Source organism: Sceloporus undulatus, chromosome 5 (genome assembly GCF_019175285.1).
Source record: "Sceloporus undulatus isolate JIND9_A2432 ecotype Alabama chromosome 5, SceUnd_v1.1, whole genome shotgun sequence".
NCBI classification, from domain to species: domain Eukaryota; kingdom Metazoa; phylum Chordata; class Lepidosauria; order Squamata; family Phrynosomatidae; genus Sceloporus; species Sceloporus undulatus.
This window is the reverse complement of record NC_056526.1, coordinates 99,858,520-99,873,921: the sequence shown is the minus strand read 5'-3', so window position 1 is coordinate 99,873,921 and position 15,402 is coordinate 99,858,520. Positions and strand designations below refer to the sequence as shown.

At 44.2% G+C, this 15,402-nt stretch overlaps 1 protein-coding gene across 1 annotated transcript in view; it reads left to right on the top strand.

Moving 5' to 3' along the window:
- PRMT8 (protein arginine methyltransferase 8) overlaps positions 1–15,184 on the top strand; it is an 81,231-nt gene extending 66,047 nt beyond the window's left edge. The window contains exons 7-10 of the mRNA XM_042469560.1: positions 105–220; positions 3,638–3,788; positions 5,436–5,557; positions 14,405–15,184. Of these exons, the coding sequence (XP_042325494.1) occupies positions 105–220; positions 3,638–3,788; positions 5,436–5,557; positions 14,405–14,488 (473 nt within the window). The 3' untranslated portion in view covers positions 14,489–15,184. The remainder of the gene's footprint in view (positions 1–104; positions 221–3,637; positions 3,789–5,435; positions 5,558–14,404) is intronic.
- Positions 15,185–15,402: the final 218 nt, after the last annotated feature.

Genomic DNA, 15,402 nt, shown 5'->3' with positions numbered 1-15,402 from the left:
TCTGCACATTTGATCATTTCTAATATTAATGTACTGTGCAAAATCATTTATGCAAACTGCAAATGTTTCTCTTTTAGTTTTGACCCTTCCATTTTCTTTGCTAGGGTGGGAGAATGTGTACGGCTTTGACATGACCTGTATGAGGGATGTTGCCATGAAGGAGCCATTGGTGGACATTGTAGACCCCAAGCAAGTGGTGACCAACACTTGTTTAATAAAGGTTTGGCCATTTTTAAAAGTGTGAACATACGCAGCTTTCCTTCAACAAATAGAGAGATTTTCAGGTTGCAATATTTTATGTTAGTCCCTTGACTTTTCACATTGTCAGTAAGCTGCACATGTTCATCTATCTATCTAATCAGTATGTTGTCACACTACAGTGGCAGAAGGCAAATATGCCAGGTGAGGGGGGGGGGCAACCTAAAGCAGCTGCCTATGTACTATTTTCCCCTCCAGCTATTTGATACACTAGCATCCTTACTGTTGTCCCTGCAAGTACAAATTTCTGCTATTAAATACCATGTTATGAAATGGAAAGACAATTGCTTGCTGGCTGGTCTGTCAGAAACATATCTAGATAAAGTGGGTTGTATAACTCTCTCAGATGTGTCTTCCAGGATACTGAGTGCAACAACTGTCTCAGAGGAAGATACTGGTAACTGTATTCCATAACATTTCCATTTCCCAATTCAGATACTTCATCAACCATTATGGAATTATGTACTTTGTGTTGGCAGTCTGGAGACAAGATTCAGATTCTGAGAGCTACAGATCAGTTAATAAATCTTTGAAATAAATAGAGAAAAATTAGTAATTAATATACTGCCCAGATAACACTAACAGACCTTCTAGCAAAGCTGGAGAAAGTTGTCCCAGAAATAGTGTTGAGGGCCCTGCACCTTTATATCTTGGGAAAAAGCAATCTTATCTGGTACAACTCAAGATTTCATTGCTGTCATGATAACAATGGATGGCCTGTCTCAAATTATGTCAGGTAGGCATGCTTTAGATTTTTTTTCCCTGTACTGGACTGGAGAAAGGTGATTTATAGGTGGAAAGGTGGCAATGACTTTAGAGAGATAATTTATCTGACCAGTTTTGGCATCCATGCTAATTCTGAACACTGTTTTAATTACTTACACTTACACATCCAGATAATTTCCTAAAGTTTCATTCAGTTTTTGGCTGGTAGCCCTGCCAAGATCCTGGTCTCTGCTACAAAATAGGAAATGACTTGGATCAAGGTCACCATTACATCCAAACGAACTTGGACCTATGAACATATTGCTTGCTCCATATAACTTGAAGATGAGGGCAATAAAATGGTTGGGTTGGCAACTAGAATACTGAATCACAGTGATCAGTACAAGGGACCATGCTTTGAGAAGAACTTTCATTTCCTGGAACCCAGGATAGTAAAGGGTCTGGATGACAAAATCTTTAAGAAATTATTGAAAAGGCTTAGCCTGGAGTAGAAAAGATTTTCAAACACCTCAAGGATTATCATACAGAAGACAGAACACACTTGTTCTCTGTTGCTGAAATAGGTATTCTATATTACTCAATATTTACACTTGTTTTATGTTGTTCAAGGACACAAATCTGTTGACGGAAATTGCAAGGATGTAGATTTGGACTAAACTGATGAGAAGTGATGACTTATCTTTTGTGGGAAGCATTCAAGTAGAGGCTGGATGTTTACGGGGAGTGGAACAGCTCTTTAGGATTCAAAACTGTGAAAGACTTGAGGCAATTTTGAGTTCTGACAGTGATAGCATCAAATAAAATTTAAGCACTCCTTTATTCATGCTCTCCAATTATGATAAAGAGTCTCTGCTACTGGACACAATAGATATTCAACATAAGTATTAGCCTCTGATAGTATCATCCTCCATGAATTTGTTCATTCTCTTTTTAGACCTGTCCAAATTAGCATAGATCGGTTTCTTGTGGTCATTAATTTCACTATTTATCTGAATGCAGCAGTTTAAATATATGCACTATTATGCTACGGTATACTTTTTCTCAATATCTACTTCATCAGTTCAATGTATAATTTTATTCTGTTATGTCTCCATTTACTCACTTTTTATCTGACCTAAAAAGCCCTTTCCTCATAGAGGGGTTGTTCTAGTCTCTCCATACAAACCTGCTGGAGCCCTAAGATCCTCTGGGGAAGGCTCTCTCTCGGTCCCTCCACCGTCAAAGGCTCACCTGGTGAGGACACGAGAGAGAGCTTTCTCAGTGGTTGCTCCTGCCCTCTGGCCTTCCACGAGAAGCAAGGCTGGCCCCCTCCTTGTTTGCCTTCCGTCAGCAGGCAAAAACAGCTCTGTTCAGGCAGGCTTTTAAGGTCTAGACATGGGATGGCTTTTATATGGGATGGGTATTGTGATTTTATTGTGGTTTTAATATTTGTAATTTTATATTAGAAACAGTTGTACATGCCCTGGTAACCTCTCGTCTGTGCCATGTCCGGAAGTTTCAATTGATACAAAACATGGCAGCCAGACTGGTCACCAGAAAATCTAGGTTTGACCAAATTACACCTATTTTAAAGTCATTACACTGGCTGCCTATTAGCTTCCGAGCTCAGTACAAGGTGTTGGTTATTACCTACAACGCCTTACATGGCCTGGGTCCAGTCTACTTGAAGGAATGCTTCCTCCCATATAATCCTTCCTGTACACTCCATTCCTCCAGGAAAAACATTTTACATCCAAAAAAGACCAGATTGGCGTTGACCTCCTGGAGGTCTTTTTCTACTATGGCTACTAAAGCTTGGAATGACCTGCTGGAAGAGATTCGCCAATTATCCTCATTGGAGGCTTTTAAAAAAGCGACAAAAACCTTTCTCTTCTGGCAGGCCTTCCCTGAGTGATAACCACGCAGAACCAATTCCATCTGTCCTTCCTATTATATCTCCTCGTCATAATCTTGTAGTGTTTTATTGTTATATATTTTAATCATGTTTTATGTTAATTTTATAGTTTGGGAGAGAGGGCTGAGTCAGGGTTTTGTGGGTTTTATTGTTTTTATATTGTGTATCATAAACTCTGTTGTTGCCTGTCTCAATGCCCAAATGGAAGAGGCGGGATATAAATAAATATTTATTATTATTATTATTAAACCAGAAACTCAGTAAAAAAAAAAAACAAGAAAGAAACAGCACCTGCAGATTAAAAACTCACCAGAACAGCAAGGCAGTTTAGTTGCTAAAGACTTGCCTGAATACAATTGTATTTGCCAGCTGACAAAGTAGGAGTGGACCTCCTATAGCTTCCCTTGGCATGCCCCATAGATATTCCAAAAGCTGGGAACAGGCACCAAGAAAGCCATCTCTCATTTGCTACCAGGTAGGTATCTGAAAACTATAGGATACAGAAAATGGCTGAGGTTGTGCAACATCCATAAAAGATATGCAACAAATGCATTTAATCTGCATCTTTAAAATTTGATTTTGAATATATATTGTATTATAAACTGAAAGTCCCTTTTAATGTAGTTTTCCCAAGAGACCTTCCCTTAGATTGTGCTGTTCTAGCAAGTAAAGTATATTTTAAAATATTCCTTAGCCTGAATATACTAATGGTGATTTGTCTAATGCTCTGTTTCCTTTCCTATCTCTCTACCCACACAGGAAGTGGATATTTATACAGTGAAGCTGGAGGAACTGGCATTCACTTCTACATTTTGCCTCCAGATTCAACGTAATGACTACATTCATGCTTTGGTCACATACTTTAATGTAGAATTTACCAAGTGCCACAAGAAAATGGGATTTTCTACAGGTAAAACCTCACTTTACTTTTCAACTGTGCTTTCATACTTTTTATTTATGTCACTCATACATGATGTGCAAATTTTCCTGGACAGCCACAGAGGTTAAATTCAATTTTATTTCTTTATTAGGACTTAGTATGACAAGCAGGTAGGGAGCCTGGATAAAAGGAATGTTTAACAATCCCAGTTGTGGGAAACATAGGTCTGATTCAATTTACAGATGGCATTATAAAAAGATACTTTCCAAAATGAAAATGAAACTTTAAAGTATTATTTTCATTCTTAACAACATGAGTTGGCAAGGGAAAAAGTAGCAAAATTCTTACACTATATCAATCAATATATCACTTGCCATGCTAAGTAAAATACATAGGTAGGTAGGTAAATATGTGGGTGGGTGGATGTGGGTGTGTATCAAGTCTGATAAGAAACAAGTTCAAAAATTCAGGCTTCAGTAGTGAAAACTATAGAACCAGTACAGAAAAATGCATTGTCAGAACTAAACATCAATCATTAACATTGCCTAATTAAACTGTACACATAAATACATGGTGGGTTTAATTTGCACTCATAACAATTACATTGTTAGAAAGCTAACAAAATTAAATTCAACATGGAGAAATGTAAGGTACTGCACATAGGGCGTAAAAATGAAATGCACAGATATAGGATGGAGGACACCTGGCTGAATGAAACTATGTGTGAAAGGGATCTAGGAGTCCAAGTAGACCACAAGTTGAACATGAGTCAACAGTGCAAATATTTAAACAGGGCTATCATAACACCTCTTAACCTTCTCTTCTCCAAGCAAAACATCCTCAGCTTCCTAAGGTGTTCCTCACAAGGCATGGTTTCTAGACCCTTCACCATTTTAGTCTCTCTCCTTTTGATACGCTCCAGCTTCTCAACATCCTTTTTGAATTGTGGTGCCCAGATCTGAACACCAAAGCAGAATAGAGTGGCACCCTTGATCTAGACACTATACTTCTATTGATGCAACCTAAAATTGCATTGGCCTTTTTAGCTGCCGCATCACACGGTTGACTCATGTTCATCTTGTGGTCTACTTGGATTTCACATGTAGTCTCCATAAGCCAGGTGTCCCCCATCCTATATCTATGCATTTCATTTTTCTTCCCTAAGTGCAGAACCTTATATTTTTCTGAGTTGAATATCATTTTGTTAGCTTTGGTCCAGATCACAGCTGGAAGGTTTGTTTTCCCTAACTGAATATTATAAATCATTTCAACTAAATTAATCCTCATTATACATTATATATTCTTCAGTCCCTTGAATTTCTGTGGAACATTTTCCTCAGTATTCCTAGTTATGGGCAATCCCTTTTCTGCCATCTGTAAACTGATGGAAATGTTTATCTATTTTAAGGACAAAGAATTATTATAGTGTGGTAATCTATCTTAAAATTTAGCAATGCACAGTGCCCTTCCTGTCATTCTTAGATCATCCTCATTTCATAGATCTAGACAAATATAAACAGCACATATTTGGGGGGGGGTTGTACAGAATATGGCATTTATTATTTGCTAACTGAAAGCTTTTAGATTCTTTAGGCATTGACTCTAAAAGCATTGTGATAACTGACACCTGAACTTCTAAGACACTGAAAAATTTCTGAAAGAAATTTCCTTTTATAGCCCCGGATGCTCCTTACACACACTGGAAGCAAACAGTATTTTACCTGGAGGATTACCTAACTGTAAGGAGAGGTGAAGAAATCTATGGAACCATATCCATGAAACCAAATGAAAAAAATGAGGTAAATTAGTATTTTATATTTGAAAGTATATGCAGTGGCTCTGAACAGCCTTTTAACTACTATTTTACAAGCATAAAATTAATGGATCAAATGTACTTGAAATTATATGGGGACTGAATGCATACATTCAATTTCTATTGCAGCTGTCTTTCTTGGGAATATATGCATTCCTAAATTCAGCATACTGCTGTGATCATTGTCACTGGGTAGGATTATATGTACTAGACTAGGACTCAGTTAGCTGTTCTAAGATGTAGTAAAATTGGTATGGTGCTTAGCAGAATCTGTATAGCAGTGTTGAAATAGTTAAAAACAAAATAGACAATGTGTGTTTGTGTGTGCACGCACATATATTTGACACACACAGTTCGTCTGAAAATCTGACATCAGTCATTTGATTTCAGTACAGCCCTGATTTGATTCAGAAAGGGAAATACAGGTGGACTTCATAAAAGGTCTGGAGGCTCTCAGTGAGGTTGTTCCAGACTGAAACATGATAATTCAGACAGGTTGCTGCTGCACAAATTATTGGTGTGCATAGGTTTTCTCAGTCTGGTAGGCAATCCTGGGTTTTGGATACTGTTAGACTGAACACAAGGCTGATTAACTCATCACTCCAACCTGCCACTGTGAAGGAGTCCATCATGGGATATTCTAAAGTCTGTAGAAGGCTAAGAAGAAGACTCTTGGAACCTAGCAATCCTCCTGGCAGAAGTAAGAATATTGGGCTTTATATCCACATTTGCAGTTCAGCTATTCATAGAACCATAGAATCATAGAATAATAGAGTTGGAAGAGACCGCAAGGGCCATCCAGTCCAACCCCCTGCCATGCAGGAAATCCAAATCAAAGCATCCCCGACAGAAGGCCATCCAGCCTCTGTTTAAAGACCTCCAAGAAGGGAGATTCCACTACACTCCAAGGGAGTGTCTTCCACTGTCCGACAGCCCTTACTGTCAGGAGGTTCCTCCTAATGTTGAGGTGGAATCTCTTTTCCTGTAGCTTGCATCCATTGTTCCGGGTCCTGTTCTCTGGAGCAGCAGAAAACAAGCTTGCTCCCTCTTCAATATGACATCCCTTCAAATATTTAAACAGGGCTATCATATCACCTCTTAACCTTCTCCAGGCTAAACACCCCCAGCTCCCTAAGTCATTCCTCGTAGGGTATGGCTTCCAGACCCTTCACCATTTTAGTTGCCCTCCTTTGGACACGCTCCAGTTTCTCGATGTCCTTTTTGAATTGTGGTGCCCAGAATTGGACACACTATTCCAGGTGGGGCCTGACCAGAGCAGAATGGAGTGGCACTATTACTCCCCTTGATCTAGAAAGTACAGGTTGCTCACCTGTAACTGTGTTTCTTCAAGTGGTCATCTGTGAATTCACACAAATGGGTTTATTCTGCACCTGTGCAGCAATCCTCGGAAACTTCTAGAATCTCCAGGCAGAATGCAATGTATCTTTCTGCAACGTTTTGGCGGTAGCTCCGCCCACCCATATATATAGCCCCTGGTGGCCTGCCCCTCTTCAGTTCCGAATGAGCCGCAAACAAATGTTGTCAATGAACAGACACTGAGGGGATGGATGGGCGGGTTTTTGTGAATTTGCAGATGACCACCCGAAGAAACACAGTTACAGGTAAGCAACCTGTACTTCTTCTTCATGGTCTCTGTGAATCACACAAATGGGTTTAGACTAGCGAGCTATAGTCAGTGGAGGAGGGAGTGTCAAGCATGACCAATGAGAAACAAGAGCAATCAATAAACATTGTAAACCAAAACACGTTGTCATTTATTAACAGTGTTAACAGGTTCAATGTATGGCAGAAAGTAACACTGCCCTCTCAAATGCTGCCTCCTGTCTGGCCCTGGCGTCCAGCCTGTAGTGTTTATTAATAATGTCAATGGTTGGGACCAGACAGCAGCTTTGCACACATCCTCAAGAAGAATCCCCGTTAAAAATGCAGAGGATGCGGCTACCGCCCTAGTTGCGTGGGCTCTCACCCGACCTGGTATTGGCTTGTCAGCCAGTTCATAGCAGAGGCAGATGGTATTGACAACCCATTTGGAAAACCTCTGTGATGAGACCGGCAACCCTTTCTTGGCTTCGGAGTAGCAAACAAAGAGCCTCTCCGTACGCCGCCAAGCAGATGTTCTGTCCAGGTAGAACGCCAATGCCCTTCGGACATCCAGGGCATGGATCTGACGTTCAGAGTCCGTGGTCGGCTTAGGTAAGACCACATCCTGATTCATATGGAAAGCCGACACCACCTTTGGCAAAAAAGTGATGTTGGTACGGAGGACAGAGACGGTTTGTCCTGAAACAAGTAATGAGAAGAAATGGCAGACAGGTAACATTTTATGGAACTCAAAGAAAGACCTGCCTCAGCCAGAGTCATAAGAAAATCCAGGACCAACGGGATGGAGACACGGGATGGTGGAACGCCCCTGGTCCGTAGAAAGGCAAGAAATTTGTCCCATTTGTAGGCGTAGGACCTCTGGGTAGATGGCTTTTGTGCCGCCAGTAGCACCTCCCGGACATTAGGTGGAAGCGTCATCAGTACTGAATCCTCCATGCCACCAATGGGAGAGACTGCATCTCGGGATGGTGAACTTGTCCGCCGTGCAGCAACAACAGGTCGGGCCGGTATTCCAAGCGGAGATGTTCTTGGGCTTGCCGTAGGAGCGGGGCGAACCAAGGCTGTCTGGGCCACCACGGAGTTATCAAGATTGCATCCGTCTGGTCAGCCAGCATTTTTGAGAATACCCTCGTGATCAGGGGGAACGGGGGAAAGGCATATAGTAGGCCCTGAGTCCACTTGAGCTGGAAGGCGTCCCCTTCTGATCCTGGCTCCCGGGTCCGTGAGCAAAACCTCGGGGTGTGAGCGTTTGAGAGGGAGGTGAACAGGTCCAGCAGAGGGGTTCCCCAATGGGCAAAAAGTCTGCTTACCACGTCCGGATGCAGCCTCTATTCGTGGCAAGTGGAGGACGACCTGCTCAGTTGGTCCGCCAGGTCGTTCAGGTCGCCGGGCAGATGGATGCATTGTAGCAATGTCTTGTGTTGTATGCACCATTCCCAAATCTGAATGGTGACAGATAGCAGGGTCTCTGATCTTGTGCCTCCTTGCTTGTTGAGGTAGTACATAACGGTGGTATTGTCTGTTAGCAGGAGCACCACCTTGTTTGAAAGGACTGTCTGAAAGGCTCTGAGTGCCTTCTCCACGGTCAGCATTTCCAAAACGTTGATGTGAAGAGCAACCTCGGCGGGTGACCATCTGTCTTTTATAGTAAGGTCCAGAGTATGGGCACCCCAACCTTGCAGGGAGGCGTCTGTGGTCAAGGAGAGATCCGGTTGGGGGGGTAGGAATGGCACCCCCACGCAGACATTGTAGAACTGGAGCCACCAGTGTAAGGATCTCTGTATGGTCCTCGGGATGGTGAGCATCTTGGAAGGAATGTCTCGAACGGGGTCGAACACGGAGAGGAACCAGGATTGAAGAGGTCTGAAACGCAGCCTCGCCCACGGGGTGACGAAAGTAGTGGAAGCCAAGTGTCCCATGGCAACCTGTACTAGTCGGGCCCGTAGACGTCTTCGATCGAGGCAAGGCTGTAGCGCTGAGCGTAGGGCCTGGAACCTTGCGTTGGGAAGGTATGCCCTTAGTGTAACGGAGTTCAATGTGGTTCCTATAAAGTTGATGCGTCTGGTTGGGATCAGATTTGACTTGCTGAAGTTGACTTGTAGACCCAAGGCGTAGAGAAGGGAGAGTGAAAAGTGAAGACGGTGTCTTTGGATGATGCCGTGAAGAGCCAGTCGTCCAGATATGGGAAGACCGTTATTCCCCTCTGGCGCAAGTAGGTCACTATGGGCGCCATGCACTTGGTGAACACCCTTGGGGCTGTAGAGAGGCCGAAGGGAAGGACCTTGTACTGGTAGACTTCTGTACCGACAGCAAAGGCGAGGAACCTGAGGTGATCTTTCAATATGGAAATATGAAAGTAAGCGTCTTTCAAGTCCAGTGTCACAAACCAGGAGTTTTCCTGTAAAAGTGGCAGAATAGAGGCAAGAGTTACCATTCTAAATTTCTTGCAAAGGAAGAAGGTGTTCAGGGCACGTAGGTCCATTATTGGTCGGAGGCCTGAGTCTCTCTTAGGTACAGTGAAGTTTCTAGAGAAGAAGCACCATCGAACCTGAGAGGGACAGACGCGTTCAGTAGCGCCCTTGTCTAAAAGAGTGCGCACTTCGTCGAGAAGGGTGTCCGAGGGGACGGTTGAGATAAATGCTCCGGTTGGTGGGAGCTCACGAAATTCCAGGGCATAACCCCCATGGACGATGTTAAGTGCCCAGGAGTCATTAGTGATAGATGCCCATGTGTTGTAAAAGAGTCTTAATCTATCCGTGAAGGTGGTGACGAGGTGCGCAGGGACACATCAGAACCTTTTCCTGCCACGGGCGTCCTTCTTCTTATAACCCTGCTGGTATATGGAATGGGAAGGCTGACGCCTGTCTGCAGGAGGAGCAGGAGAGTGGGGCGAGCGAGCTTGAGAAGGCCTGTCCTGAGTATGGTAGGGCCGATCCTGTGGCTGGAAGCGATACTGGGAAGCGGGGTACCAGGGGCGCTGACCTGCATATTTATGTCGTGGGGATTTGGCAGAAGAGGTCGACATACCGTGCTTCCTGGCTGCAGTCTTCATACGATAGCGGAAGCTAAGCTTCTCATCGGTGGCTTTATTGAAGAGGCCCGAGTTATCAAAGGGCATGTCCTCAGTCGCCGCCTTAGCCTGGGGGTTGAGCTCGGATGCTTGCAGCCATGCGTAGCGGCAAAGGGCTATGGACCCACACAGCACCTTGGATGCACAATCCGTGGAATGCCTGGCGGAGATAATCTGTTGACCGGCCATGAGATGTATCTCGTTTCGCAGAGCAATCATCATGCACCTCCTGTCCTTTGGGAGGTCAGCGATGGTGGGGTCCATTTTCTCCACTAGGAACTGGATGTAGGCTCCCATACAGGCGGCATAGTTTGCAATTTTCATGTCCAGAGCTGCTGAGGCATAAAATTTCTTTGCCAACCCCTCTAGTTTCTTGCTGTCCTTATCCACAGGTGAGGAGGATGGTCTGGGAGCAAAGGTGGACTGGGCTCCCTCCACTATCGCTGAGTTTGGCTTAGGGTGATTGGAGAGCCAGGACAGAGCCAACGGAGTGACTCAGTACAAGTTCTCAATCCTGCGGGATGGTAGCTGGTGCCTCCCATGATTGCTTGGCTATCTTCTCCAAGGACAGGAGGTAGGCCAGTGCAGGTGGAGCTGGTGCCGCCCCATGGATCCTCCTTTCCATGGGGTCGAGGGCGTCGTCGTTGGGATGGGCAACCTCCAATTTGAGGGCGTCGGCCATTCTTATGACTCTGTCTGCGAAGGCCCTGACGTCGTCAGTGGGCGATGGTGCTGCCGGCCCTTCGGGGATGGACGGTGAGTCTCTACCCGAACAGGGCGACACCGAACGAGAGAGCGACCTCGAACGGGATCTGTAGCGAGAACGGCTCATCGCCTTGCAGGGGAAGACTCATCCCTGCCGCCGCCGTCAAATCCATGGGTCACATCCACGGGATGGACAGGAGGATGCATCCGTGTAGGGCCTCGGATACTACGACGCAGATGAGAAGGTGCCACCGGGAGTAGGTACTGTCCCGTACGGTGGTCATAGACGAGGTCCGGATATGAGTCGAAAAGATCCTGATCCGGCTCGGTCCTGTTAAGCGGTTCGTAGGCCAATGCTTCGTCAGCCTCCGCACCGAGGACGCCTCTGTCCTTCTGTGGAGGAGACCGTGTCTGTCGCCTGTCCCGGTAGGGAGAGCGTGATCTAGGTTTCAGCCTCTGGGAAGGTGAACAGGACCTTGGTCTTGGCCTCTGTGGGGAGAGTGGTGCATCTGGGAGTTCCCCCTCCGATTCAGACTCCAAGTTCACTATCTGTAGGCTGTCTGCCGGTACAGAGAGGTGGCTGGTGAGAAGGACGTTGGGCTCCAACAGCACTGGGAAGGATGCCAGTACAGACGGCGTCGGGGTTGTAATTGACCCGATGTCGGGAGATGGAACAGCTACTGGCCTCGACTCTGGTGGAGGCACTGAGACTGTGCTCGGAGGGCCTTTGCGCCGGGTTTTGGCGGGTGGCGAGGTTGACCGAGCCCGTTTCTTGTCCCGGTCGGGACGGGAAGACTCGGCATCCTTCTGCTTGTCCCCTTGTTTCCTTTTTGAGGACTTTGAGGCTTTATCTTCTCCATCTCCGGAGGCCCCAGAAACGCCTGGCTGGCTCAGAACTCTCTCATAGAGTGCAGGCTTCAATGTCCGGTCCCTGTTCTTAAGGGCTTGGGCGGACATGGCCTTGCAGTGAGGGCAGTTGCCCGGGACGTGGGTCTCCCCCAAGCAGAGCACACATTTGTTGTGGCCATTGGCCATGGGGATTTTCACCCCGCACTTAGTGCACCTCTTGAAAGAGGCCATGGTAAGAGAAGTCCGTTACCAGTCCAAAGTCAAGCCGTTCAAGTCAGAGGGCCGAAGGAAAGTCCGAAAGAATGGTCAAGCCGAAAACCGAAGTCCAAAGCCAGAGATTCCAATGATAAAGAGCAAGCAAAATGCTAGCGAAGTTCCTCGAGCTGCTTAGCGCAGCGGAATGAAGGAACTGAAGAGGTGCAGGCCACCAGGGGCTATATATATGGGTGGGCGGAGCTACCGCCAAAATGTTGCAGAAAGATACATTGCATTCTGCCTGGAGATTCTAGAAGTTTCCGAGGATTGCTGCGCAGGCGCAGAATAAACCCATTTGTGTGATTCACAGAGACCATAAAGAAGAACTATACTTTTATTGATGCAGCCTAAAATTGCATTGGCCTTTTTAGCTGCTGCGTCGCACTGTTGACTCATGTTCAACTTGTGGTCTACTTGGACTCCCAGATCCCTTTCACATGGCTATTGTAAGGGTTGTGCAATATGGCATGTTAACATCACAGGTATACCTCAAATTAACAAAGTAAATGAGTTTCTAAGCATTACTTTTTTAACAGAAAAAATGGTACCAGAGGCAGAAATAAGTAGGAAAAGATAGTGATAGGTTCCTACACCACAAAAAAGAAGAGAGGTACATTTTTTTCAGTTTCAGATAACATTGTACTTAAAACTAACAAAATGCACATGTGAAATGAATCACCTAAGGCAGATAAGCCTTGCATAAGTAAATAAAAACATTTTGAACCTTTTAGTTCATTCAGGGATGATTTTTTTCCCACCAGCCTCCACTTATTATTTCCATATTGGTGGCCAGATGTTTCTATATGCCTTTTAATCTATGCTTTTTTAATAATAATTAATAATAATTTGTTTTATTTATATACCGCTATTCCAGAGATCATAGCGGTGAACAGCAAGTAAGCTAATTAGCAAGTAAGCTAATTTGCCCCCAACAGTCTGGGTACTCATTTTAGCGACCTCGGAAGGATGCAAGCCTGAGTCGAGCTTGGGCCCTTTTGCTGGTCTTGAACTCGCAACCTTGTGGTTTTGAGTGAATGGCTGCAGTACAGGCATTTAACCACTGCGCCACCAGGGTTTTAACATTGTGAAGTGGTTTTTATGTGGGTTTTTTTGGGCTATGTGGCCATGTTCTAGAAGAGTTTATTCCTCATGTTTCGCCAGCATCTGTGGCTGGCATCTTCAGAGACGTCAGGAATAAACCCGTCTAGAACATGGCCACATAGCCTGAAAAACTCACAAAAACCTATGAATGCCGGCCATAAAAGCCTTCAACTTCACATGCTGAAGTGGATGACAGCTGACAAGGTAGGCTTATCTGCTTTCCTCTTTTCTTTCTGTATTGCTGTTCAAGTACTGTATGGTCAAGTAAGAGATTCAGGAGGCAACTGTATGCTTGCCTTGGATGTAGGGGGCAGACACACACACCTTCAGTAGTATCAGCTGGGGTAGAATCCCTTTCTTTTCCAACTCAAGTATTATTGCATTGTTTGCTGAAGGTGTACTGTACAACCTAATACTGAAAGTTTGTGTTTCTCCAGCTCTCTATCACCATCATCCCAATTCAGATACACCTAAAAGACTACCAAGTATACAGAAGTGATGGAGGGAAAGGTGGGGTTGGACACACCTCAGAAACTTTGGTACACACTGGCCATTAAGGCCAGCATGGGGGCGGAGTCCTTACAACGCATGCCCAACTCTGTCCCTCAGGGCGCCTTGATGCCATGTGCCTCCCCACATGGCATGTGGTGTCATGGCATTCCTCCAGAATTGTGTCCATATGACTCAGTGCCAAAAGAACACCGTATAGCCACAGCAACATGGCTATGGCGCCCTTTTAAGAGTGCAAAAAGCGGTTGGTTTTTGCGGCTCCTTTTTGCGCTCTCGAAAGGCTGGATTGGGGCCATGGTGTGAGGTTGCTGGTACCCCAATCTGGCTAGGAAAGTATGTACAGCCCCTTTCTTTTCTTTTTAAAAGCTTCTGTAAGAGGCTTTGTTAATTGAGGCATAATTGAGGTATTGGGACAAAAGGCCTTTCTGTTTCCCCTTTTTTTTCCTAAGAAAAAACTTAAAATGTATTGTTATTCCATAGCACTTAAAACGTACTCAAATATTCAAAGCATTTCACACAAACTATACAATAACACTCCTTTGAATACACATTTGTGTTTTCCCATTTTGTAGATGTGTCCACACAAATTTAAGGCCAGTTACTGAATACATACTAGGAGCAAGCTCTGAACCAGAATCTTCCTATTTCATAGCCTTCCTAGTTAACTACAATAGGTCAGAACTGTCTGGGAAAAAACTTACACCTAAATCTTTATTACAGCGTGACCTGGATTTCACAATAGACTTGGATTTTAAAGGGCAGCTTTGTGAAACTTCTGTGTCTAATGAATACAAAATGCGCTAGCAATCAGCTCTCTTCCAAGGAGAAGAAAAGAACAGCACTTTTGTATCTGTTCAATGTCAGCCAGAAACAGTTACTTTACAAGAATCCAGAAGGGTTTATGATGTTATTGTGATGGAAAGTTGGTAGACTTTTCTTCTTGCAGCACAAAGTGCCAAGTGGGTTCTGTTTGTGTTTGTATGTGGGCTAACATGAATGTATAGTATTATATACATATAGTTTTTGCCAAGACAAACTATAGGAACTGTCCTTTCTTATTAGCTTTAGGGTGTGATAAAACAAATTAAAAAATCCACTTGAAATATGGATATAGAGAGGGACGTGTTAAATTACTATCAAATTTATTTTTCCCCAAGCTTTGCATGCTATTTTTCTTACTAGAATGACCTCTTAGGACTGTCTGTTGTGAATAAAGGAGTGGATTATATTGAGTTTTAAAATAACATTATACCTTGTCTTTCAGAAAAATCTGTATTATCAAAAACAGAAATTTATTTGTGATTGTTTTCCATTTATTTCTAACTGGGGCAGCATTGATTGCAGTCCTCTTCACATATTGTTTTGAAATCATTAGAAGGTACATAAGCAAAAGCCAAGGATGTTGCTTTTAGTAGACATTTTGGGAAATACAGTGCTACCTCGGGTTACGAAATTAATTCGTTCCGCCGCTCCGTTCGTAACCCGATACATTTCGCAACCCGAAAAGGCTTTCCGTTAGCGCTGGAAAGCCGCTAGCCGCGCTTTGCGTTTGAATTTCGCGCCGAAAAAAATTTCGTAACCCGAAAAAAACATCGTATCCCGGAACAGTTTTTTCCAATCTAACTTTTTCGTATCCCGGAAATTTCGTAACGCGATCAATTCGTATCCCGGGGTACCACTACTTATTTCTGTAAAGTAGGAGGTGATTTAAAATAAAT